At 41.0% G+C, this 26924-nt stretch overlaps 1 protein-coding gene across 1 annotated transcript in view; it reads right to left on the minus strand.

Moving 5' to 3' along the window:
- LAMC1 (laminin subunit gamma 1) overlaps positions 1 to 26924 on the minus strand; it is a 124382-nt gene that overhangs the window by 42620 nt on the left and 54838 nt on the right. The window contains exon 2 of the mRNA XM_036076391.2: positions 171 to 475. Coding sequence (XP_035932284.1) covers positions 171 to 475 — 305 coding nt within the window. The remainder of the gene's footprint in view (positions 1 to 170; positions 476 to 26924) is intronic.

Consider the following 26924-nt stretch of genomic DNA (forward strand, 5'->3'; position numbering starts at 1 on the left):
CTTCACATACTGAGAATATACAGGAGAGCAGAATAAAATCCACCTGGAATCTCCTAGCCCTACCCTTACCTCTGAAGTGGGACCACAGGCCCCCATACAACAATCTTCCTGCATCCTGTATGCACGTGGGGGAACTAAGGGACTACAAAGCCAGCTTCTGGATGCATTACCTGCAGCACAGGGCTGTTGTCAAAGTTGTAGGCACTGGGCCTTCCTTCTAGAGTTGAGAAGGCCACGTTGCCCCCGGTGAGAGGGGAAATGTCACTGAATTCATCTGTGCACAAGGCCTGCTGCTCGTCCCCTCCTGTCCTGATGAAGCCACGGTTTGCCTTCGAGTAGGTATTCTCACATGAGCCACTGTAGTACTGGTAAGGAACCCAGGGCCCATCTTCCCGCGTGCGCTTGTAAATGGCGAAGCTCTCTGGGCGGCTGGTGTGGAACTTGAGGCGCACGTATGTGATGTCAAAAGCTTTTCCTGTGGGACAAACATGAAGTTCGTAAGTCATACGTATGAAGCAAAGAAATTTCCTCTGTTCCCAGGTTGCTTTGGAACTTGACAAAGGAAGGATACACCCTAGACGAAGATGGTTCCAGAACCCACAACACACTGGTTGTGTCCAACAGGCGATTCTAAACCTGGAAATAGTGTGCGTTTTCCCACAGAAATGACAAGTTATAGCTGGGTTCTAAGTTGGCTCATAAAAGCTTGTTTAAGATATGCATTGTTGAAATCCCGTTTGCCATGAGAAATGGTAGCACTGTACTTACACTATTAAATAAAACCAAAATTGCATAAAAAGGTGCATTTATTCTTAGTGCTGGTGCTTCAGCAAAAGCAATTTAATTAAAAAACAGAAAAGAAAATATTTGCTGGCTTTCTAGGTGGGTATTCTGGAAACTTTCAAGGTACTTAAAAACTCACTCTATTAATGTTACTTCTTGACGAAGGAAGACTATCATGAGCACTATTCTTTTTTTTTAATTTTATTTTATTATGTTATGTTAATCACCATACATTACATCATTAGTTTTTGATGTAGTGTTCCATGATTCATTGTTTGTGCATAACACCCAGTGCTCCATGCAGTACGTGCACTCTTTAATACCCATCACAGGCTAACCCATCCCCCCACCCCCCTCTCCTCTAGAACCCTCAGTTTGTTTCTCAGAGTCCATAGTCTCTCATGGTTCGTAGCCCCCTCCGATTTCCCTCCATGAGCACTATTCTTCTACTTATCTACCAAGTTAAGAGAGGAATTTGAGAAGGAGAGAAAGAGAAAAGGACAGTGATTAAGAGATGGGGCAGGGAGTACAGCAGGAATGAAGAAAAAATTCCTCCAGCAGCTGAACAAAGAAAAAAAAAAAAGAGAGAGAGAGAGAGAGAGAGAGAGAAAAGGAGGGGGGGGGGTTTAAAGTTGTTTGCATATGTTCAAAGAAGAATATGCAAGATCCGAGCACTGAGCAGGGAAGGACAGCAAAAGGGAGGAGCTACTCGGGTGCTGTCTCTGGAGGAAGAGCCACTGGCCAGACAGCTTGCTGGGGCAGCCAGGGCATGGTCTGATGGCTGGGACAGCGTGGCTGCCAGCCAGCATGCCTTCAGGTGGGTCAAAAAGACAAAGTGCAACTGTTTTTAAATCACCTTTCATTCACCAATTGGGTCTTTCCATCTCTGACAATATTTATTCTCTGCAACTTCTATGCTATCGTGAAGATCACAGACTGGTCAACAAGGATTTGTTGGGCACAACTACATGTTCAGTCCTATGCTATATACTTTGGGGGACAGGATGTGTTAGACATAAAAGGTCCTTGCCCTCAAGGAGCTTGCAGTCTTTCCTCCCCAAGCGAATTAATTCTGCAGGAAGCACCATACTCGTCCTCTCCTACAAAGTCCACAGAAGAACTCCTGCACACTCTCAGAAGTGTTGCGGAGAGACTTCTGCCATCCTCTTACTTCCTCGTGCCCACCCATCCCTAGGGGAGAAGGAGGGATGGTCATGTGTGGCCTGGAATATCCTCAGCTCACTCTCCAGCCTCCTGAGGGCCCCTCTCCTCTCCTGCATACCTCAATGCAAGACCGTGCGTCTGCCTCTGTGCCAGGAGGCCTGCGGCTGTCCTGCTACTAGATGTGGGACCACGTGGATGAGTCCAGCTGAGCTGGAGAGGTGGGGGAGGGGGAAGAGCAGAAAGCCCATGTAAGTCATGTGTCCAGGCTCTATTTTTAATCCAGTATTATCCACATTAAAACTAATATGATGAGCCATACCTATTTCTTAGGTGGTCCAGATCTTAAAAAAGAGAAGTCTGATTAACTGTCCCCCATATACATGAAACACACTCACACACATACAATTTTGAATGCAAACGTGTGTCACATGATGGAAAGAACACAGGAGTGGGCACTATGAGACCTGAGCTCAGGTCCTGGCTCCTTCAGTTACTAGCTCTGTGATTTCTGCTCCGCCATTTTCTCCTCTGCAAAAATGAGGGTGATGACCCCTGAGCCACCTACCTCAAAGAGTTGTTAGAAGGTCAAACTAAGATCTTGCATGTACTTAGTTAATTGTAAAACTCTATACAAATATAAGGCATTATTATAATAGAGTTTAGAAGAAAATTCCTGAATTAGGATCCTGGATATGTCCACATAGAAGGGTCTGATTGTACCAGGGACTATGTACAGTTGCCAAAGAATATTATACAAATCTGGATCTTCTACCTAAGATGCAGTAAAACATTTTGCCTAGACACAGGTTTTGCAAATCCAGTTTACACCCCACCTGTTAAAAGAATGAAAATGTAACCTCTCTCTCTTTACTGTATCAAAAATGTTAGGGGCGCCTGGGTGGCTCAGTCGGTTAAGCGTCTGCCTTCGGCTCAGGTCATGATCCCAGGGTCCTGGGATCGAGCCCCGCATCGGGCTCCCTGCTCAGCAGGAAGCCTGCTTCTCCCTCCCCCACTCCCCCTGCTCGTGTTCCCTCTCTCACTGTCAATCTCTCTGTCAAATAAAGAAATAAAATCTTAAAAAAAAAAAAAAAAAAAAATGTTAAAATGTTACCCTTAAATGAGGGTATGGACTTATAGTAACTGTGGCATTCCAGAGACTAAGACATTCTGGAATGGTAAAACAATTGGGTTTTATTCAGGAACAGGTGGTTTGGGATGTTCAAAGGCTTACTCACTAATCTGTGGATTACAGATTACCCCTGCTTTTCTAGTCTGTCTCCATTTCTGACATCTCATTGTTCTTTAACAACTCAACCTGCAGGAGACTGGATCAAAGGAGAGAAGATAAAATGGAGCAGGGTGTGTTGTGTTCCAGACTAAAATCTGCACCACAGAGCCACACTCTGAAAGAAACCCGCTCAGGTGGCCACTCTCACTGCTGCCACAGACCCAGAGCAATGGGCGGCAGAACATGAGTAAGCAACTTGGCTAGCATTAAACTTTGAAGCAAACTAGTTTGCTGGTGCCGGTCCTACCTCACTAAGCCTTGTTTTCAGAGCTGCCTTATTCATTTCAACCCACAGCCACAGCTGGAACAGAAAAAGGGCTCTGTGGCCATCCGCAAAGGAGGCTCACACATTCCACATAACAAGACGGCCACAGGCACTGCCTTCAGAGATCAAGTCAATCCAGTAGTGGATACAGATGACTACAATTCCATGTGATGAGTGCTTTGACAGGGGAAATGCACAAAGTTTGGGGGGCATGGAGGAAAGTCACCGAAGCTGGATTTGCGGGGTCAAAAAACATTTTCTAGAAGAAGAGACATCTGTGTCCAGGACCCGAGGAATGCAGAGGAATGACGTCAGCAAACAGGGATCAGTTGTCTAGGCAAATGAAACAGCATGTATGAAAAGCCCAGAGAACACAGAGGAATGATCACTGAGGAGTTAGAGTTGCATAGTATAGCAAGAACTGGAGCTATAGGTTGGAGATGGGCTCACCGGTGAGAACAGGCCAGGTCTGAGGCCACGTTCAAGAGCAACTTCAGCCATCGGCTTACTATTAAGATTTTATTTGAGAGAGAGAGAGAAAGAGACAGAGAGTGTGAGCCAAGGGAGGGGCAGAGGAGGAGAGAGAGGGAAAGAGAGAGAACCCCAAGTAGACTCCACACTGAGTGCAAAGCCTGATGACCCTGAGATCATGACCTGGGCCAAAATCAAGAGTTGGACACTTAACCAACTAAGGCACCCAGGCGCCCCCAGATTTGACTTTTAAAAGGATCGCTCTGGCCACTGCCACTGGGTAGAGATGAGGCTGGAAGGGACGGGACTAGAAGTGGAGAGAACAGTTAAGAAGATGCGGCAGGAGTCCTGGAGATGACAGTGGCTGACAGCTGGAATGGGGAGAAATGAGGGGATTTGGGTGAGGTGTAGGAAGTCGACCTCAGCAGTAACTTGGTGACCAATGGAAAGTACGGGGGAGAGGGGCCACTGCTGAAGCCTCCTGTACTTTTAGTCTGTGGACATGTTGTTTCACTGTCAAACTTTCTTGTCTGGAAGTAAGATGGAAGGATTAAAAATAACTTTCAGTTTCCTAACTTAAAAAAAAGTAGATGGAGAGTAGAACCGTCCACTGAAATGGAGGACAGAGAAGGTTAAGCAGGATTGGAGGCAGGGCTGGAGGGCAGGATGGGGAGAGGAGTTCAATTTTGGATATCCTAGTTTTGAGGTATCTGTGGATCAACGAAACAAGAGGAAACGTCTGGTAGGGAGTTGGAAGTAAGTGGTCTGAAAGCCCAAGGACGATGTCTGAGTTAGATATACAGATTGGCTGGTAGATGGATAATGAAGGTTGGGTATGGGTGAGACTAACGAGGCAGGGGTGCTGAGTGAGAAGGCGGACTTGTGAGATCGCTCTGAGGGGCGTCAGCATTTAAAGCACACACAGCAGGTGGTGGGACTGTAGGGGAGGCTGTGAGGCCAGAGAGGGGACGGCAAGTAAAAGATCAGTATCACAGATACCAAGAGAGCGTGAGGAGGAAGTAATCAATGGTGTTAAAATATGCTAAGAGAGTCATGTAAGGCAATGACTGCGATGTCCACTGGCTTCAAGCCACAAACAGGTCGCTGCTATACTCAGGGAGAGTGGCCCCGCGGGCAGGGTTGGTGGGATGGAAGATGAATGGCAGATACGAGGCAGGGAAGCAGACACAGCAAGTGTAGTCAACGACACCGGGCTGAAGGGGAGGAGGAAGACAACAGTGGGATGGGACACTGGGTCCAGGAATATTTTTCTTTTTTGTTTTTTGAGATAGGAGAGAGGAGGTTGTATTACATGTTGTTGTGCTCGAGTCAGCCGAAAGGGGGAAGGCTGGATGTGGAAATAAGCTGGGCAATAAGAACGGGATTCTGCGCTGGTGAAAGGACTGGCTCCATACAGGAGAAACCCTGCACCCTTGCTTTCCAGCCGGGGGCAAATGCAAGTGACTGAGTAGGTTTTAAGGGACGGGAGCTGGGAGAGTTCTAATGACTTTATCTTTTTTTGTGCAGTGAAAATCAAAGGTACCTGCTAAGGGGGAGGGGGTGAGAGCAAAGCCAGTGGGGAATATCTGCAGAGAGGGGAGAGACTTCATAAGAGCCCCTGCAGAGGCCAGCAGAGGAAGCGGACCAGAGGAAAAGGGGGTTTGCTGGGCAGAGACAGGGCTGCCGAGACGAGGGTAGGAGGTCATGACTTTGTGCGGGTGTAGTTTTCTATAGCCCACTTTGCACCCCCTTTAAAATTAAGAGACAAGGGGACTGAAATTACTTCAAGGAACTTAGAATGTAATCTGAATAAATCGGGAAGCCAATACAGAAAATGGAGAAGGGTCAAGTCTTGAATGATCTATCCACCATCACCTGTAGTCATGGATAATCAAGAACTGGGAAACTAAGGAGCTGGGTTTTATTCCATTGAACAGCTACCAGTTGAGACCCGTCAAGTATGCTCGCTCTCATTCTCTCTCTCCCTCTCCATACCTCCCTACTCTTTATCCATCCTACTCGATTCACAGTGGACAAAGTAAAAAGATCTAAATGGTAGACCAATAGAAGACAAGACCAGGTCTTCTGATTTCCAGTCCAATGAGAGCCACTCTACTATTTTTACACTGTGGGAGCATGCGAACATAGACAGTATGACTTTAAGGTAAAGAGGCCAAGCTAAACAATGAAGAAAATCAGCAAGTAGAAGTCTAGAAAGTATTCAGCAACTATACAAATAGAACATCTCCCCCCCGCCCCCCCTCCCCGCCTTGCATTCATGAGCATGAAGACTAACCATGGATATACACACCCTCAGGAAAATATTTAGCTTCTGAATATTCTACTGCTTTCCCCCCTTCCCCTGCCACATTCCTTCCATAAACAAAAAGACTCAAGTACAGATGTTTAGAATGAAGCACACGAAATTAACTAATACTTCCTGCTCTGAATGCTTCCCTTCGGGCTGGCCAGAGAATGAGGGAAGGGGAGGGGGCCATCTGAACAATGAGAATCTAGCCTTTGTTCACGCAGGGCCAAGCCAAGGAATTCTGCTTAAGCCTCCTACGTGGTGAAGTATTTCTAATCTCTCTGAGTAGGGGAGAAACCCTTCCTGCCTTGGAATTGGATTCAAGAACTGACTACTGGGGAACATAAATGCCTCTCTGTTATGTGCAGCTCAGAAGAATTCCATGAGGCTCTTGTGAAACAACCCCCTTTACAGTGAAGTGATGAGTGACAATGGCTATACAGAATTTCACAAAACTCCAAAATGCCCTTCCATGGCCTGAATTCAACGAAGAAAACTAGTTCATTCTAAAGTATCAAATTAGGAATTCACTGATTCACTATTGTTCTCATGTGCTAACTCCTTAGAGTCAGAAAAGGACCGCTCTCCTCGAAGTCAAACTTGATCTTAGGAATATAAAACTTGTCATAAGGTTGTAGTACATAAAATCCATCAGAGATGGTAGACGTTTAGGCTCCGCAATGGGGTTCTCCAAACAATTAACACAAACAGTAGTTGCAGAAAGCAGCAATCCGAAGACGTTTTCATTTTTGTTAGTATAACCACTGGTGGAAATAAGAGTTCCCAGGACAACATGTATGGCCGCACACCAGCTGTTATCATTCCACCCGCAGACAGATGGTACAAACACCGCCTGGCCAATCAATGACCCAGGGCCAAGTTAATGCTGAATGTGGGATCCTCCAGTAGACTCAGATGGGTGACCAGAAAGCACAAAGAGGAACAGTCACACAGAATGTGCTGAAGTGATGTGGCACGTGGAGTTCATGCCCACTGCTAGAAAACCCAGTCCTGACTGCCTGCTGAAAAGCTACTTTCTATTGTCCAAAACTCATCCTCAAAATAGATTGTTTTTGGGGCGCCTGGGTGGCTCAGTTGGTTAAGCGACTGCCTTCGGCTCAGGTCATGATCCTGGAGTCCTGGGATCAAGTCCCACATCGGGCTCCCTGCTCGGCAGGGAGTCTGCTTCTCCCTCTGACCCTCCCCTGCTTTCATGCTCTCTCTCGTTCTCACTCTCTCTCTCTCAAATAAATAAATAAAAATCTTTAAAAAAAAAATAGATTGTTTTTAAAAACGTATTCTCCCATTACTTTCCCTTAAATGTCAATGCTCCTTTTTTCATACCCTCTCTCTGTCAATCAGCTAAAGGCCAGCAGTGCAAGGGGACAATTCCATATGAAGCACATCTCAATCAGCACAACTTACGAACGAGGACAAGCAACCTGTATTAGCTTTGTATAAAACAGTCATTTTAAATTGAATTTATTAAAGCAAATGAGATGGAATTTACAATTTGAGAAATGTACTGAAATTCAAATGACTAAACGAAATGCTTCGATAGTCCAAATTTCCTGAATACATGCAATAAGCACTTCCTATCACACACGAGCCACTGTCCTGACAGAAAGACATGCTGAGATTAGTGGCGCTGGACTATGGAGAGTCTCGGTCGCAAACTGCCATGATGAAATATACAAAGCAGGCGGACAAAGAAGCAGTGAAGATAATCACTTTAGAGTTCTTTAATTTTTTTAAAAGATTTTACGATGAGAGAGAGAGAACCTAGAAGGAGAGGGAGAAGCAGACTCCCCGCTGAGCAGAGAGCCTGACGTGGGACTCAATCCCAAGACCCCAAGATCATGACCTGAGCCAAACGCAGAACTTAACTGACTGAGCCACCCAGACACCCTATTTTTTTTTTTTTTTTAAGATTTTACCCATTCATTTGAGAGAGAGAGAGAGAGATTGCAGAGAGGGAGAGTGAGAGGGGGTAGCAGACTCCCTGTTAGAGTTCCTTTAAAAGCTAAAATTCTAGGGGCACCTGGGTGGCTCAGTCGGTTAAGCATCTGCCTTCGGCTCAGGTCATGATCCCAGGGTCCTGGGATGGAGCCCCGCATCAGGCTCCTTGCTCAGCAGGAGTCTGCTTCTCCCTCTGCCTGCTGTTCCCCCTGCTTGTGCTCTCTCTCTCTCTCTCTGACAAATAAATAAATCTTTAAAAAAAAAAAAAGCTAAAATTCTAGGGGCACCTGGGTGGCTCAGACAGTTAAGCATCCAACTCTTGATTTCGGCTCAGGTCATGATCTCAGGGTTGTGAGATCGAGCCCTGCATCAGGCTCCGTGCTCATCGTGGAGTCTGCTTGAAGTTCTCTCTCCCTTTTCTCTCCCTCTGCCCCACCCCCTGCACTCTAAATAAACAAACAAATAAATAAATAAATAAAATCTTCAAAAAAAAAAAAAAAAAGGCTAAAAGTCTATACCAAAGCTGTTCATAGGGCGCCTGGGTGGCTCAGTTGGTTAAGCGACTGCCTTCGGCTCAGGTCATGATCCTGGAGTCCCTGGATCGAGTCCCGTATTGGGTTCCCTGCTCGGCAGGGAGTCTGCTTCTCCCTCTGACCCTCCCCCCTCTCATGTGCTCTCTCTCATTCTCGCTCTCTCAAATAAATAAATAAAATCTTTAAAAAAAAAAAAAAAAGCTGTTCATAAAAACAGTGCTGTGGCTATAACAATGGAGCTACCGGGGAAAAAAAGCTTTGAAGTTGACTGGCATGATTTTGGGGAAGATAAACCCATAATCTTAGGAAAACTAGATGTTTCCATAAAGTACCAATTTAAGCCAAAGAAGACAGTGCTCTCTTCCTACCACTTCCCCCACAAACTACCCCTTGGTGCTATTGCTAAATAAGACCATGGCACCAACCTAGTATAGCAATCCACAAAAAATAAAACCTCCCTGCTTGCATTACCCAACTGCAACACCCCAGAAATGCCATATGCTCTTCAGCAAACTGAAGGGTCAAAAGTGATTTGGCTCAACACACTAATCAAATACGAGATCATCAGACAGCCACTATCTGAACAGAGAATTCTTAACTGAAGACTAGAATAGCAAACGGTCTTGGAGGGTAATTTCAAATAGGTGCAAATTACTGTGGAAGATAGATATTTCCCATTATTTAGACACAAAATAAACTTATCCTAAATTGTATATTTTATAATTTTATTTGAAACTTTCACCAGAAGAAATAAGATTCACAAGTAAGATTCCAAGCCAACAACTGGGCCTATGCCTTATTAACCCAAACCTCATGTTTACAAGACTCAATACCAGCCCTAATTCAGGCTAGTGGGTCACAGGCATGCCTGAAATCCTTGAGCCGAGTTAAAAGAATGAAGCCAGCATTTACTCCCACTCATCCAAGCAGAGGCAAAAAATCATTCTGCTGAACAGCAGAATTCTAACTACAAGGAATTGACTGACATGTGGAATTTAATGGAATCCCATAGAGAAAGTAGTTAATTATAATATTAAGGAAACAAATTAAAGAAATAAAGAAGCAACAAAAATACAAGCTGCAAGGAACCCATACTTAAAAAATGCCTAATTGTTAAGAGATGAAAAAGAAAAAAGACACCATAATTTTATGGGAAGCTATTTCTTGTTCTGTGCCATCCATACACTATTGAAAATTGACTAATTTTTGGCTTTCATCAACAGAAGAGTAAAGAATGGTAGAAGAATAGTGACAAAATCTGGGAGAGAAAAGATCCTAATATATAGTTACATGGTGCAATGATAGACTTAAGATCGACTCTGGTAAACCCCTCCCCTCCAAAATCACAGAAAGTTGACCAACAGAGTACTTTTATTTATTCAACAACTATTTGTTAGGTGAATTTAAGTGAAAGTCTACTGAGCTATTTGTAATACTCAGTCCTTCATTTTGCTAGAATGCCTTTTACTTTCTAGTTTCTTTAATTCCTAATAAACTTGCCCCTTATTCCCCTAGATCATATACTATTTGTATCTGTCCCTCAAAAGAAGAAAAAACTACAGATACCATAATATATGTTAATACCAAAATATCTTTCTCAGTTTTCACAATTGCTCAATTTCCTACCACAGTCACCCATTAGGTCAAGTATAATAGCCCAACTGGTCTTGACAATTCCAAGTCCAAACTCTTCCATTCATTCAACAAATATTTACCAAGCCCGTTATGGTACTGGGGCTAGGGCAGAGAATAAGACAGACAAGGTCACAAAATTGTGGGGCTGACAGCACAGTAGGGAGTGGGGTAAGTATGGGATAAATGACAATCACAAATCAAAACAAAAATGTTATGCATTAACACAGTGAAGAATAAGGTGGAGATGGAAAGCACAAAGAAGTGCCATTTATAAATACACTGTCATCAGAGACCTGGATAAGGTGACATTTGAAGAAGTGAAAGAGACATGGAGGGAAGAGCATTCTAGGAAGGACAAATGCAAACACCCTGAGGCAGGAGCATGCTGGCAAGTTCTGGGGAATGGTGAGGAGGCCAGTGTGGCTGAAGTAAGAGTGAAGAAGGAAAGTGTAGGGGACGAGGTCAGAGAAACCGACGGGAGGGAGGACTGCCAATCATGTAGGCCTTGTAGGCCATTGTTAAGACTTTGGCTCCTACTTTGAATGAGATGAAAACCCACTGGAGGATTTTGTACAAGGGAGTAACATGACCTGAGTGGTATTTTAAAGGATCATTCTGGTTGCTTTATTGACAACAGACTACAGAGGCGACCACAGATAGATAAGAAGGCTAATGGGGGGCTTTTTGCAATCACCCAGGCACAAGGTAATGGTAGCTTGGTCCAGGCTGGGAGCAGTGAGCAGTGATCAGATTCTGGCCATATTTTGAGGGTAGAGCAAAACAGTTTTACTGATGGACTGGAGTGTAGGCTGTGGCTGAAGCAACTAGAAAGATGAAGCTGCCATGTATTGAGCAAAGAATACAGCAGGAACAGGTGTGGAGATGGAGAGCAAGAAAATGAGGAGTTCAGTTCCGGGTATTTCAAGTTTGAGATACTTATAGAACTTCTAAGTGTTAAGTGTCAAGTTGACAATTAAGATATACAAGTCTGGGTTTCAGGAAGAGCTCCAAGCAGTAAAGAGAAATCTGGAAGTCACCACCATACAGACAGTATTGAAAGCCATGGGGTTATTAGATCAACACACCTAGGGACTAGATACAGATAGAGGAGAGGTACAGAACTGGGTCTGGGGACATATCAACTTTTAGAGGTAGGGGGAGAGAGGGAGGACCCAGCAAAGGAGACTCCAAGAGGAACAGCCACTGAAGCAGAAGAGAACCAATAGAGTAGAATTCCAGAGGTCAAGTTTTAAAAGCTGTTTTAAGAAGAAGAGAATGGTCAACAGAACCAAATACTCCTGAAAGGCTGAGAAAGATGAAGACTGAGCATCGGTTACTGGATTTGACAACCTGGAGGTTACTGCTGCCCTTGACAACAACTGGTGTGGTAGAAAGAAAGGCATGAAAGCTGGAGTGTGTGAGTGTGTGTGTGTGTGTGTGTGTGTGTGTGCTGTGTGTGTGTGTTGACAGGGATTGGAGACAGCGAATAAAGACAATTTTCCAAGTAATTTTGCTATCAAGAAATAAGGTGGTAGATGGAGGAGAGAAGAGGGGGTTCCAGGAGAAATTCCTTTTTAAGGTAGGAAGACAGCATGTGTTATGTCGATGGGAAATGAATTTACACTGAACAGTGAGCCTCTTCCCTGGTGGTGGAGATGGATGAGAGTATGTAAGAGACACCCACTTTGGTCCACAGTAAAGTTCTTTGAGACTTCTCAAAGATTTCTTTCAAGAAAGAAGAAATAATGGAATTAACAGGGGTCACTGTGAGAATCTAGACTAAAGAGCTATCTGGTATCCAAACAGTTCAAAACCACAGGAGCTCTGGAAGGCCACTCCCCAGTAGAGCCAGCCCAGGGGTAAGCTTTCCTGCTGCAGTAGTCCCATCATCTGGCCCATGGTAAGGACCAGACTGCCTGTCAGAATCTGTAGAAGTAGAAAACTTCTGAAAAAGTGCAAATTGTTGAGTCTCATCCTCAGAAGTTCCATTTTTATAGGTTCTGGGTGAGTTCCCCCAATCTGTATTTTTAAAAGCACCCTGGGTGAGTTTTATGTATAATTACACTGGAGGAATATGGCCCTACTGTCGACTCTTCCTCATCTTGGTTCTCCCTCTTCAAAGACTTAGGCAGGAAAAGAGTTCTGAGCTTGGTGCTGCCCTGCAGAATGAACTCAGGCACCCATGAGTGGTGACTCTGATTTTCACAGGTCAGGATTTCAAGGTGAAATTTATCACATTAACTGTGCAGGCAGGAGGGGTGAAGCAGAATCATTGCGGTCCTTCTTAAAACACATTCAGACGTGACACTCACAGGGGTTGCTCACTTCCCCTCCCAGGAGGCTGGGTGATTAGACTAGCTGAACCCAAACTCCCCGACATTTTTCTCCATGCCAGTTTCCTCTGTCAGTCAATTTATACCCTCAAGGTCCTATTTCCCGGGCAAGTAGAAATATACTGATTTTTGAGAAATCTCCTGCTGCTGGGGGTTTCACAGTGCTATTCTTTCCATGCAGATACTGGTCAAGATTCCCTGTAAACCAGATTCCCCATCCCCTCTGGGTCCTGTACTTCCTCCTTCCTTCTCTGGACAATTACTAATATTTAATAAAATGATAACAAAACCAACAGCAATTCTCAATGGCAAGAAGCAAATCTGGAAGCAAAGAATTCACTTCTGCTTCAGGACACTCAAAAAGATAAGAAAACGCTTTTTCTTCTTTGTCTAAAAGCCTAGACTTGTTTAATCCTAGTCTGTGTCGGTAATGCTGGCATTTTCAGGGAGGGTGTTACGTTCTGTTGGCTCAAGACCAGTGTAGAAAATACTTACTTTTCAGAGAAGAAATTTTAGGTATTAAAAAAATATATATTTCATATATATGTAATTGTATTGTAGTAATTATATATATGTGAAGGGAGACTTAAGAGCAAAGTACCAGGAGTTCATATTGATATTGAAGAGAGGGAGAGGAGCAGAGAGCCAGAAGGAAAAAAGGGGAGGGAGAGAAAAGGGGGAGATAGAGATTGACTGAGGAAGCATTAAGAACAGTCTAAAAATCCAGACTTGATATTCTGGATTTTCCATACTCTCAGAGCATTCACATCTCATCTGCAGGGAGTGCTTTCTTTTCATTTTAGAAATACTTTGAAGTAACTGATCCCGTCTCCTTCCAGACTCAAGCCTTAGGACACACATTTAGTAGTTTAGAATCTAAGGCTGACAAACTATAGCCTGCAGACTGAATTTAGCTATTTTGTAAATAGTTTTACTGGAACAAAGCCACACCCATTCATTTGCACTCTGTCTCTGGCTGCCTTGTGGTTATAAGGGCAGAGGTGAGCAATTGTCAGAGAGCATGCAAGGCCTATAATATTCACTATGTGGCCTTGCAAAGAAGACAGTTGCCAATACTGACCTAAGAAATCAAAGACCGTAAGAACAAAGATTTCTACTAAAACCTCTTCTACCTCTTGTCTGCAGGGCATACTGTTTTAAAATCTGGTCCAAGGATCTAAATTTTTCCTCTATTGCCACAAAAAATAAGCAGAAAGTTTATTCAGAAATTTTACGAGATTAATAACAATTCTAATATCTCTGATAGAAGAATTACTTATTACTTCATAGGGAAAAAAAATGCCATCTTTTTCTTTCCTGGCAAATGAACAGGCAAAAAGATCAGCAGTTAAAAGATGAGGGGATGGAAGGATGCCTGGGTGGCTCAGTCGGTTAAGCGTCTGCCTTAAGCTCAGGTCATGATCCCAGGGTCCTGGGATCGAGCCCCACATCGGGCTCCCTGCTCAGCGGGAAGCCTGCTTCTCCCTCTCCCACTCCCCCTGCTTGTGTTCCTGCTCTCGCTATCTCTCTCTCTCTGTCAAATAAATAAAGAAAAAATCTTAAAAAAAAAAAAAAAGTGGAAAATGTGAGTAGATCCCCTTGAGATCTCTGCGAGAACCTCCCTCCAGTGTCCGTGGGTAGGAATGTGGTCCCTGACACAGGCCTCCTTGTGCTGTGGCTCTTCTGAGCGGACGGATATTTACATCGTGAAAATACTCTGCCAACTGGTACTCTCTCCACAGGTGACTGACTGTGAGCAGATGCCTTCGTGGGATAAGTATGAACGGATACCCTCTTCCTCATTTTTCATTCCTCCACCCTCCTTGCAGAGGAATGGAAATACACAGCCTATACACTGTCTTTTAGAAACCAAAGTTTGTGTCCTTCACATCCCTTCATCTCTCGTGGGCTGTACTTGAACTTGCTACTGCATTCCTTATTAAATTACAGCCCCACCAAATATCTAACATGTATGCAATCTCCCTAGACTATTTGTAAACAATCTTGCACTCCCAGATGCAAGCATCTGCTTATTTTTTCTAAAGACTTAAGCACTGAATATTCTCCAGTATAGCCTCAGGTTAGAACATTTGATAATCTACCACAACAAGAATCAAAACTTCCATCCAGAAGTCAATCTAAATTATCGGCGTATTTAGTGTTACAGATTAAATAGTTGTGTTCAAATATGCTTTTTTCTAGTTAAATCACCTTCCCTTTAATGTACATTATAATTCCAGAAACTTGTTTTAAATTCTCTTCAATTAGAAAGTAGTTAAGAGTTTTCAATGTCCCTTTCCAGCGAGAAGAAACTTTTTATGATCACTGTCGAAACTGTTTTTATACATTATGTATATACCACAGTCAGTGAGGGGATGTCGAAGGCAAGGAGAAGACCATCTGACAAATTATTCACATAGCATGCTTCAGGTAGGTCGGTCAGATTCCTAGTACTTCAAAAACATAAGCCTTTCTTATCTGCTTCCCTTCTACATTGAGAGCAAACATTTAGCAGTGCTATCAGAAGAAATGTTCTTCAAATCCATCCTTCACTGTATTTCAAACAGACAGTGCTACAGCTCTCATCCATGGGAGTATTTCACACGTACCACAATGGGACTTGTTCTAACTTTCTATTTACATTCTGGAGGACGGCCAAAGTCCTTTCTAGTTCTCTTTGATCTGATGCCAGAGACTTGGTATCTAACACCCACCTGGAAGAAATTCCCTTAGGAGCTCCAGGACCAAAGAGGAATTGGGAAGGAGTGGGAAAATACCATATAAACCCATCCTACATCCTATCATTCTCCAGCTTACCAATCTGTGCAAGTTACTTGATGCAGTGCAAATTCCTTAGGCATGTTATTGCAAGGCATTCATAAATCTCAACAACTGTGCTTCGTTTTATGCCTTCAAACCATATCCTAAAACTCTCCAGCATAATCTAACACCTCTATTCCAGCTTTGCCATCGTTTTTATCCATATACCATTTCTCACTTCAGAGTCACCCTCTAGCCTTTACTCCTTCCAAACCCTACCTATCTCTCCAGGTTGAGTTCAGGTACTATGGTCTCCATGACACTTGACACTTGTGTTATCATCTTACTTTCCTGAACACATGGCACCTACTATCCAAACCACAGAATTCAGTACTTGAGTATTCACTCCTTACATGACAGATGCCTGAAGTAATGAAGTATGTAAGGATGAATGTGTACTCCGCCGTCACAAAGTTTACAACCATGTGGGACCACAAATCAATATAAAAGTTTCTTTTACCCTACAAGAGAGTAACTTACTCAAAAGCTAAGGAATCTATCTGTACTTTTAGGGTATCCTCTACTATAATATTTTTCAAGCTTTTCTGACCATGATGCACAGTAAAAACAACAACACAACAACAAAAAAACACCACCTTATATTGCAATCCCGAATACACACATACACACAGAACTGAAACTCAAATTTGATACTATCTATGATACAATTTGATATTCTATTCTAGTCTCCATTTTATTTGTTATAAAATGCTAGTTACAGTTCACTAAATTGATTTCATGACATAAGGGAGTTGTAACCCACCATCCCTCAGGCACTGTCCTTGACACAAACCAGGTGCTCAATAAATACTTGTTTACTAGACTGACTCATCTTTTACACACAGCAGGTCAGAATTCTACAATGAAATGATGTTTCCTGGACACTGACAAAGTTTAAGATGATGCCTTTTAAGATCTTCTTCCAATTACTTTAAAACCAGGACAATATTTTTAAAAGAGTCTGTCTGTGGGAGCTTTTAACAAGATCAAAGGAAAAACCCCTTTTCCTAAAGGGAAAAGGCCAGAAATTCCATTCATCAACATGGCATCCTTAAGAGGCTAACCAATCCTTCCAAAGAAGTTCTTTTTAGCAGCTCTGGTTCTAGAAGAACTTCAACCATGAGCACGTGATAAGCCTTCAGGGTAGTAGCAAGGATTTCCTCTCTGTGGGATGGATGGACTAATGCCTGGTGCTGGAAGCTAGATTTCTACTGAAGAGAAGACATTTGGTTATTTATTGGGAAACTCCGTTCTCTGTAAGTCATGTTCACGGCACTTTTTTCATTGGATTACCAGTACCTGGAATTATCTTTTATTTTTGCATGTTTTGTTTACATGTACACACACACACACACACACACACACACACAGACATGAGAGCAACCTTTAGAGGACCGGAAGGTCTTGTCTTATCGTCTGCTACCCCTTCACCTTGAGGTGCATTTTTGTTGTTTTTTAAAGGGAGAGAAATGTCTGACTTGTAAAATAAGCAGCAATCCTATACGAGAAAGACAGTGGCCTAGGTAAGCCTGGTTTGTTGTCTGGTTCTTCATTCACTGACTTATTCATTTTGCAAAAATATGCTAAAACATACTGCATGCCAGGTGGTTGGTTAGACACTGAAGATACAAGGAAGAAATAAGACTCAGTCCTGGCCCTAAAGTAATTTTATATGATCTATAAGGGAAGACACAAATCATTAAAATGCAAAGTGAGAGACATACTATACTAGGGAGTAAAGAGCAACCATACATCTGTTTTTCTCTTCTGTAAAATAAAGAGCTTGACGAGACAAACTTCAACGTCCAGATCTAAAAAGTTGCTTAATTCTACAACCTTACCTGTCAGCAATGTTTCTAAGGATACCTCTCTCACCAGGTCTTTTTAATACTTTCTTTTCTTACAGGAACATTCTGGAGGAATGTTAAAAATGCCATTAAGAACTGATTTCACAAAGACAAATGACATCAGAGACATGAAATATCAGCTGGTTTCCAATTAACTTCAGTTCTATAAAGAACTAAATAATTTTCTGCACCTACACAGTGCTTTTTGCCAATATTCCTAGCTCGGTCAAGTCCTATATTCCCAGATGCAGGTGAATGTTTATATTGAATAGAATGCAAAAGATAACAGAAATTAAGGTACAAGGTTAAAGGTTTTAAGGTTAAAGCTTTCTAATGAATGAGCACAGGGTTCTCAAATAATTGTTTCCATCTTTGGAGGAGAAAAAGATAACTCTTGGTTTCTAGGTCCACAAAAGCTGACGCAGTTCTATTCCAGGCTCTAAACAAATGATCACACATCTTTGTCCACGTCTAGCTAGGAGGGACAGACAACACGTCATGTTTTAGATTAAGTTCTTCAGTAGCAAGAAAGAACGGATTTTCTGCTCTTGCTTCCCTCACTTGAAAAAGCAAATGTCTGGATCTCTTTGAAAATTAGCCCAATCTATAAAACACTGGAACTAAACTGAACTCCCACCACTACTTGGCTCCCGCATTCCTCCGCAAGCTTGGAACAAAGACCCCATTGCCTTCCGCGTGTAGGCGGATTAGAATTGTAATGCAGCCATGCAGCACATTGTTGCACCGTGACTCTGTGCTGGTAAGTCAAGGAAGCCTTCTCGAGAGTTTTCTCCGTTCTCCTCCTTTCCTTGGCAATAAAATTTCAAGTCTACCATATACCATAGATGTGTAATTTAGCTTAAAGCAGGCTTGTCTATATATTTCTAAATAGAGAGACAGGCATTACTTCAACTGCCTGTCTATACTGAGTGCTGTTTCCAGCCCTGGTAGAGGTCTCATCAAAGGCCAGACTAAGTGGACATGTCCTGAAAGTCAAACACTCCAAGTTCATAAATGTCCAAGGAGAACCTAAACTATATATATTAATATAATACAATATAATAGTATACTACTGATAGTATATTAACAATATATAGAAAGATGAAAATGGGAAGGAGCTAAGTGGTAAAAACACCAGCAAAGGGACAGCAAGAGGGTGAACCAATTCTCCCCAGTTTTGTCCAGAATTTACAGACCAAGTTTATAAACTTTTTTTTAGTGGCACCTCCTTTCTAATTTAATTTCTAAGCACATCCTGAATGCCTGAAGTAATGGAGTATGTAAGGATGAATGTGTACTCCGCCGTCACAAAGTTTACAACCACGTGGGACCACAAATCAAAGTACAACACAAAGGAGGATGTGCTACGTTTTAGCAAAGGCATCATCAGGGCCGACTGATTCCAAATGGATGATTTCATGAACTTTTAAAAAGCAGTTATGGACAAATTTAGATTTTTCCGAATAACTGATAAAATACAAGTGGGTGGTTTTGACACAATATGATCAATATAATACACACCCTCAACTGCATTTTCTTTCAGTGCTTCTCCTGATGTCTTACTACACGAGTTTTTAGAACATTGACATTGAGTAAAATGCCTGGCATTGTCATTCTTAACACCAGAATAAAAGAAGGGAGCATTGTAAGGAATCCACAGAGAGAACTTCTATGAATACATGTACAGATAAGGACAGAGCCTAGTTCTACATACCACATATGCCTTAATATAATAAAAGAATTTCTCCCCTAAATTATCCTTTCAGAAAGGGAAGAATTGCTTTGTATTCTAGTTCTTACAAAGCTTCCCAGTTACTTCATTTTAGACCACAAATTACTGTGGGGAAATCAAATTAGCTTGAAATGACCTCAAATAATACAAGTTTTGGAAGCTTATAGGACACATAATAGAAGATTCTTGTTGTTTTGTTTTGTTTTTTAAGAGGCAAAGAGATTAACCCAGATTTATGTAATTATCCCTGGGAGGTATGGCTCTAAAATTAAAAGTGCTGAATACTGTAAATAATAAGCCCTTTAAAGAATACTTTATTAGGCAGGAGAATAAGTGGTTATATTGTGAAGATCCCAAATATAAACTAAAAGAAGAAATGGAAAAATGCATACTAATGTTACATGAATCAGTATATATGGCTTAAAATAAAATTTCCAGTGATAGCAATCTTATACAAATTTTTAAAATACACTATCATAAATAATTTATTCATGGAAATGAATATAATATGATCTGGGAAACTATGCTGATGGCTAAAAGGTGACTTTAATAATCACTGATGTTAAAGACGCATATAAAGAACTGGAATAAAATGGTTCCATAAGGGGGCACCTGGGTGGCTCAGTCAGTTAAGCATCTGCCTTCAGCTCAGGTCATGATCCCAGGGTCCTGGGATTGAGTCCTGCATCTCAGGAGAGTCAGCTTCTCCCCCTGTCCCTCTGTCCCTGCTCATGTGCTCTCTCTCTCTCAAATAAATAAATAAAATCTTTTAAAAAAATGGTTCCATAAGATATAAGAATGTGGAATTTAATCCTAATTTTTATATATGTTATTTATAACATGTAAGTTAATAAATTAAATATTTTAAATAGGCATCTAATTATTTCACCTATTTCCCTAAAATTTTTATATATTCAAGTTGGTATAAACCTGTTTTAAAAATCTTCCCAAAGGGAAAATGAGAAATAGCTTAATATTGGGGGTTGTCTTTTACACATTCATATGGTAAATTTCATGTTAAGACTCAAAAGAAATATGATGGTAGTCCAAAGGGGATTCTGTGGGAGAACTGTCCTACAACAGAGCAGTACCCACACCAAAATTTCAGTCCCAGAAGATTCCAGCATAAGTCAGGTAGCATATGGGTGGTAGGCCAGCCTCTTGTGCAGGTATGATTCTTACTGTTTCCATGGAGTAGCTATAAGTCACCCAAGTGGAAGGAGCCCAGCTTGAGACCCTTCCTTCCCACTTTATTCCTACTTAAAAAGGAAAATCAACTGTAAAGGCAGATCAATCACCATCAACACCAATATAATGAAAGAGCATCATATAGAATCATTATAAAGAAACAGCATGCAATGTACCCTTTATGATAACAATAACATGGGGGGAGGGATTCTTTTTTTCTCTTATTTGCCTTGTACCAATTCAAAAACTTTGCTTCCTCCAAAGTCCTCTTGTCCTTTCAAGTGAAGAGCAAACATGTCGGAAGTCAGTAGCACAGATAGCAGAAATGTGAGCATTTTAGCTAACTTTGCATGACCTGTGCTATCCAACGCCAAAGAGACCTCGCTCCACCGACCGTATCATCAACAGGACAAACGATGATACTGTCCACATCAAGGCTTCGGGTGGGGGAACCTCACTAGGAAACTATCCTGACTCTAAAGAACACTGTCCAAAGTCACGGTTCTTATTTCAACTCTCAGCACTAGGATATGGTTGGCACAGATCATAATAAACCCCAGATTTACCCATCTGTTGGAGGTCCAGGCATCTGCCTAAAATTCCACAGATATTTTCACCATCAATACTATTATAATGAAAGCACATCAGTGCTATACTCACACTAACAGCATAACTCTATTTCTAACAATGATTCCAAAACAGAAGACAATTTCTGCATGAGCTGTGGTAATCTGGAAAAAGAGGATGTTGGGAGGCCCTTGCCCTTCGTCCGTTCTCAGGCCCCTGCCTGCACGCACGCATGTGTCACACCCCCCAGTCAACGCTTTTACCCTGATCCTTCAAACTTCACAGTCCTTTGCCCATATGATACCCTTGCAAGGAAGTCATCAAAAATACATTTAATATATCAATCTCTTTAGGAGTAAAAAGAATCACTACTCTTATTCATTGTTCAGGGGAATGCAAAATGGTATAGTCACTTTGGAAGACAGTCTGGCAATTTCTCATAAAATCAAACATACTCTTAACCATAAGATCCAGCAATTGCTGCTTGGTATTTAACCAAATAGGGTGAAAACTTACATCCACACAAAAACCTGCACATAAATGTTTATAGCAGCTTTATTCATAATTACCCAAACTTGGAAGCAAGCAAAATGTCCTTCAACAGGTTAACTGATAAATAAACTGTGGTACATCCACACAATAGAATATCATATAGGGATAAAAATAAATGAGCTATCAAATCATGAAAAGACATGGAGGAAACTTAAATGCATTTTACTAAATGCAATAAAAGACAATCTGAAACGGGTGCAGATTGTATGACTCCAACTATAGGACATTCTGGAAAAGGAAAAACTATGGTGATAGTAAAAAAGTCAGTGGTTGCCAGGAATTTGGGAGGAGAGAGGGATGAATAGGTGGACACAGAGGATGTTTAGGGCAGTAACAGTATTCTGTATGATACTGTAATGGTGGTTACATGTCATTAAACACTGTCCAAACCCACAGAATTTACAGCACCAAGAGTGAACCCCATTGTAAATTATGCACTTTGGGGGATACTAATGTAGTCACTGTTGTTTCATTAATTATAACAGATGTACCACACTGCTGTAGGACGTTGACATGAGAGAAGCTGTGTGTAGAGATGGGGGGAAAAGGTACGTGGGGCATCTTGGTACTTTATTTAGAGTTCAATTTTGCTAATCTAAAACAGCTCTAAAAATAAAGTCTACTAATTAAAAAAAGAGCATTACTAAATTTCATTTGAAAGACTTGTTTTAGAAGCCAAATGAAATTTGTTATAGCCTTTCAAAGGCATTTTTCATTCAGAAGTATTAAAATCTTAGAACAATGGACTGCCAAAAAGTTGTCTTACAGCCAGTTTTTTTAAATCCAAAAAAATAAAGACAAGGATTGTGTTGATAAAAAAAAAAAAAAAAAAAACCACAACTAAAAAATAAAACCTTACCAATCTAACATAAATAACACTAATAAAATCACAGACTAACAACATAAATTTCCCTATTAACACAGTATCAAAAACACTAGCATCAAACTATAATGGCTGATGTTTAACATACTAACTACTAGGTCTGGAGAAAACAAACAGGAGGAAAGAAAATCTCTGGTCCCCAGAAGGTATGACTCAAATGACTGATTTTCTCAACACTAACCTCCAAGGCTTCAGTCTAAGAATGTAAGAAGGGAACAGGGAAGCCTTAGCTTCCATAGGAAGGGCGAGGGCAAAGTACTGGGGATGGAGGAAGATAGGGCTGATCCTCTGAGGACTCCAGGAATAAGCCACATCCCATCCAACCTGCTCAGGAGCTACAGCTAAAACAAATGTCCACACCTCCAGATTCTGCCCATGTGTATTTCATCACTGTTTGATCTAGTGCTCTCAGAAATGGGTAACCAAAGATAAAAGATACAGCCTAGAAACTATAGAAACTATGTTGGTATCTTAAACATCACCTGTGGGAAAAATAGCAAGAACAATAAAAAAAACCTTTTAAAAAATATTTTCATGGCACTGTTATTATTCAATAAGATATCCCCTCATTATAAGAGAACTACAGTAATAAAAAACATTTATATTTCTATTCAATAGAATTCCATGGAATCTGTTAAAAAGACTGGTAACACTGGTTGGTTATTTTAAGCACAATCATCTGATCATCAGCTTTGGAAATTCAGAAATTTAATTTTTATCAGTCCAGCAAATCATTAGGCTCTTGGGAACTGACTTGTGCTAACAAAACTCAACCAAACTGATTTACATACCACAAACAACTGCATGTTAATTTTTGAGTGAAACTTTTTCTTTTTTTTTTTTTGTCAAAACAATAAAGGCAGGTATCTGGACAGGGCAAGTCCTCACAGAAGACCAAAATTTCGAGATCAATAGATTGCTTGGTAAGCAGAACACTGGAGCAAATAAATGGGAGTTGAACACTCCCAGGCAACAGTTCTATCAAATTATAGAAAACTGCCCATCTCTGATGTAGAGATAATTCTCTCTAAAAGTAATCAGACCAGTTATCTAAAATTGGAAGACTCGCCCTCCCAGACAATGGGGCATAGATTAAAATTTTTACCCATTTCTTTTTCAATATTCCTTATATGTCACTAAAGCTTCTTACATTAACTGTATGTCATAATCCCCTTAATCTCACAATGCTGCCTTTAACCATAACATAAAAATGAATCAAAATTACTCCACCTATTACAGGTTTAGCTTTATCATCTTGATTCCAGATTTGGGGATTTGAAGATCTTATCTCATTAACTTGAGTTTTTAGACTTAAGTGCATTTAAAAAAGCGGTTAACATTCCAATGTGATACATATCTTTCCAGTTAACTCCTTATCTCCAGATGCAGAAATTCACAAGATCCATAACTAGTCAAAAATAACAAATATAGGGCACCTGGGTGGCTCAGATGGTTAAGCGTCTGCCTTCGGCTCAGGTTATGATCGCAGGGTCCTGGGATCGAGCCCCACATTGGGCTCCTGGCTCAGGGGGGAGCCTGCTTCTCCCTCTGCCTCTGGCTCTCCCTCTGCTCATGATCCCTCTCTCTCTCTGTACCTGTGTCTCAAATGAATAAATAAAATCTTTAAAAAAAATAACAAATATGATAAAGTTCCTGTTAAGAACATTCTCTCTGAACCAATATCTTTCATCATTTTAATCCGTATCTAAACTATCAAGGAAAAAAGTATATTGAATACACAAAGACACACAAGCAGGCAAACAAAAAGCAAAATACAACTTTTTTTAAAGGTTAAGAAAAAAAACATCAGAGTTGAATAAATCTAAGAAAGAACTTTATTGCTCCAAACAAGTAAACTCCAAAGAGACAAGACAGAAAACTGTAAGAGCAAGTCAAGACAGGCAATGGTACTAAGAACAGCTTGACAGAACCCGGGAGAGGGTACAGGAAAAGGCACTCTTGCGAACAGTCAGCACTGCCCACAGCCATGAGTCTCCCCTGGTCAGAACAACTCAATAGGATTATTTCTGGGATCAGAAATAATTAAAAAAAAAAAAAGCTACAGAATTATTCTGCCAGGTACTTCAAAGAAAGCTCCACTTCCCCAAAACTTTCAGCAAGTGTACCTGCTTGCATTTTTAGGTCCTTCCTTCTGTTCTCTCTATAAATTAGAAAGAAGCAACCCTCACTGTTCTCCAGAGTACCTCTTAATTACACTAATTTCCCAAACTCATGAGTTCATGAAGGACACCCTTGGCTTTTCAAGCTACTTCAAGAGACTGTAACGAAAAGGTCAATCACTAGGTAACAACCAAAATCAACAGGCCCTTCTTTAATTAGTTAGACATAAAGTTAAAATATTTTTGTGTTTAAATATTTATAAGGCATTAAATGGTGGGGAGGGATGTACTGGGGTCTCTAAGAGAAAAACTGATTTTTCATTTTTTGCACATGCACTAATGTTTTGAATGCCAAGTGATTTTCTGTCCAAAATTTTTTCAAAGCTTCAATAACCAAGGATCCAACCTGTAACATCAATTACAGTACATTCACATAATGAATTGGTGACGGAGATGGCAGAAAAGTAAGGAAAACAAGTGGAAAATGACTTTGCTCAGATGCGGTCTTAGGAAAGTGTGGTCTAAGTACAGTGTCTCATCCTAAAGGTCTACAGTGGTCCTGAAGTAAGGATATGCTGATGCATGAAGGCTGGTTCTCAACCGTCGCAGAATAAGGGAAGAGAGAAAGCAGGTTAAACCCAGCTCGGCTGCATTGTTACCCTAGGGGACTGGACAAAACATGGGAAAGGATGATGAACAAGTTAATAGTCGTTGGACCTGTCATGGAACTAAAAAGAACTACTGCAATGTTTTCTCTTGTGTTTCTCATTCTTCATCAAAACCCCCATGACAGCATTCCTTTAGTCCTTACTGGTAAAAAATAAAAATGACAAAGCTCAGTTAAACAAAATATCCTTCCCTACTCAGAAATAAAGGCAAAGGAAATGGGACTCAAGGCATCGACATGAGGTGTGCCTCACAATCACAAAAAAAGCTTGGATAGCACACAGCCTTTCAAATGGTGAATGGATTCCTCGTTTTCATCCTTCTTTACCATTGTGGAGATATATTTACAGATTCACTGTTGGGAAGCACTTGCCAAGGAAAGAAAATTCTCCCTTTATAATAACTCTGAGATCTGGTAAAATGACAGAATGAGGTTTTGTGATGCACGGCTTAGGACAGCTGCAGAAGCATTTATAGAAACTGGCCAGACACCATGATTCGAATCCACTGATTTCATATGTCCCAGTGCACCAAGAAATTAAGAAACTCTGACCGCACTACCTCTTACCCTTCTCCATCCAGGAGGCAGCTGAGAGTCAAAAGCCAAAACATTTCAAGCACCCAGAATTTGAGGATTTGATGTAAAGGAAATGGAAGTTTTAAAAACCCTCCAAGGATATGAGAGTTTTCTATACCAAATGTTTGTTCGTTCCAATCACTGTACTACACAAATTAACACCACACCTGAAGTAAGCTAACTCTAGAAGTTGTAAATTCCCTATCTCTGGGGAAGGACGAGGGAGGCCAGATCAATGCTGTCCAAAATGAGCAACCAAGACGGTTCACTGGGATGTGTGGGAAGAAAATATTAGAAACTCTATTTACATTTAAGTTTGATCTCATCCTTCTAAACTTTCCATTTACTATACTTGTACATAATATATTACTATAGCATATATGTATAGCATTTATAAATAAGTCAGTGTATATATATTATGTATATATGCCAAGAAATATTTTATTGTGCTTGATCAAAAACACTGAGAGACCATAGGGCCAGAGAGCCACTTAGAGCCCGTGATTGTAAAGGGACTCAAATACTGAGTAGGACTTTGAGATAATCTCAGAGTTCACTTCCTAACTTTAACATCCTTTCATTCTTGCTCAAATACATCTACAATTCTAATAACCTGTTTTTGGAAAATATTTTCCATTAGACAAAAAAAATATAAGCAGTGGACAAACTATTTCAGTACAATTCTTTTAAACTTAAGTGATATTGAGGGTGTGTTTGGATTTAAAGGGAGTAAGTTTCCTTTTGTAAAGTGAGTGAGATAAAGGTCGATCTGTATATCCAAACGTAGATAAATGGAATCATCAGTTTCAATTACTTCTATTCAGTTACCTGGTATTTAGGTAAAGTTTCATCTTTCATTCTTGCAGCACTGAATGGAGAATTTCCAACATTTTTTTCCTTATAGACTCCAATGAGATTATCAGGCCAGAATGAAAAAAACAACTTTTTCTAACTTATAAAGTGTCAAAATGCTCTGTAACAGAGTAGATGGAAAAGGTGTTCTATGTACAGCTCTTCTTTAGGTAAGTACTTCGCGTCCTCTTCATTAATAAAACATGTGACTCAGGCTCTCTGTTCAAAGTCCCTATGAACTAAGTCTTTCACAACCTGACAGTTCCAGCTTTAAAGGATCCTATAAAGACTGGGGAAATGCTTAGTAAACCATGCCTATGTGGCTTTATACGCTTTTGCCTTCCATGCACAAGAGTGAACCACACACTATATGATAAACTT

This window comes from Halichoerus grypus, chromosome 7, assembly GCF_964656455.1.
Source record: "Halichoerus grypus chromosome 7, mHalGry1.hap1.1, whole genome shotgun sequence".
Taxonomy (NCBI): Eukaryota; Metazoa; Chordata; class Mammalia; order Carnivora; family Phocidae; genus Halichoerus; species Halichoerus grypus.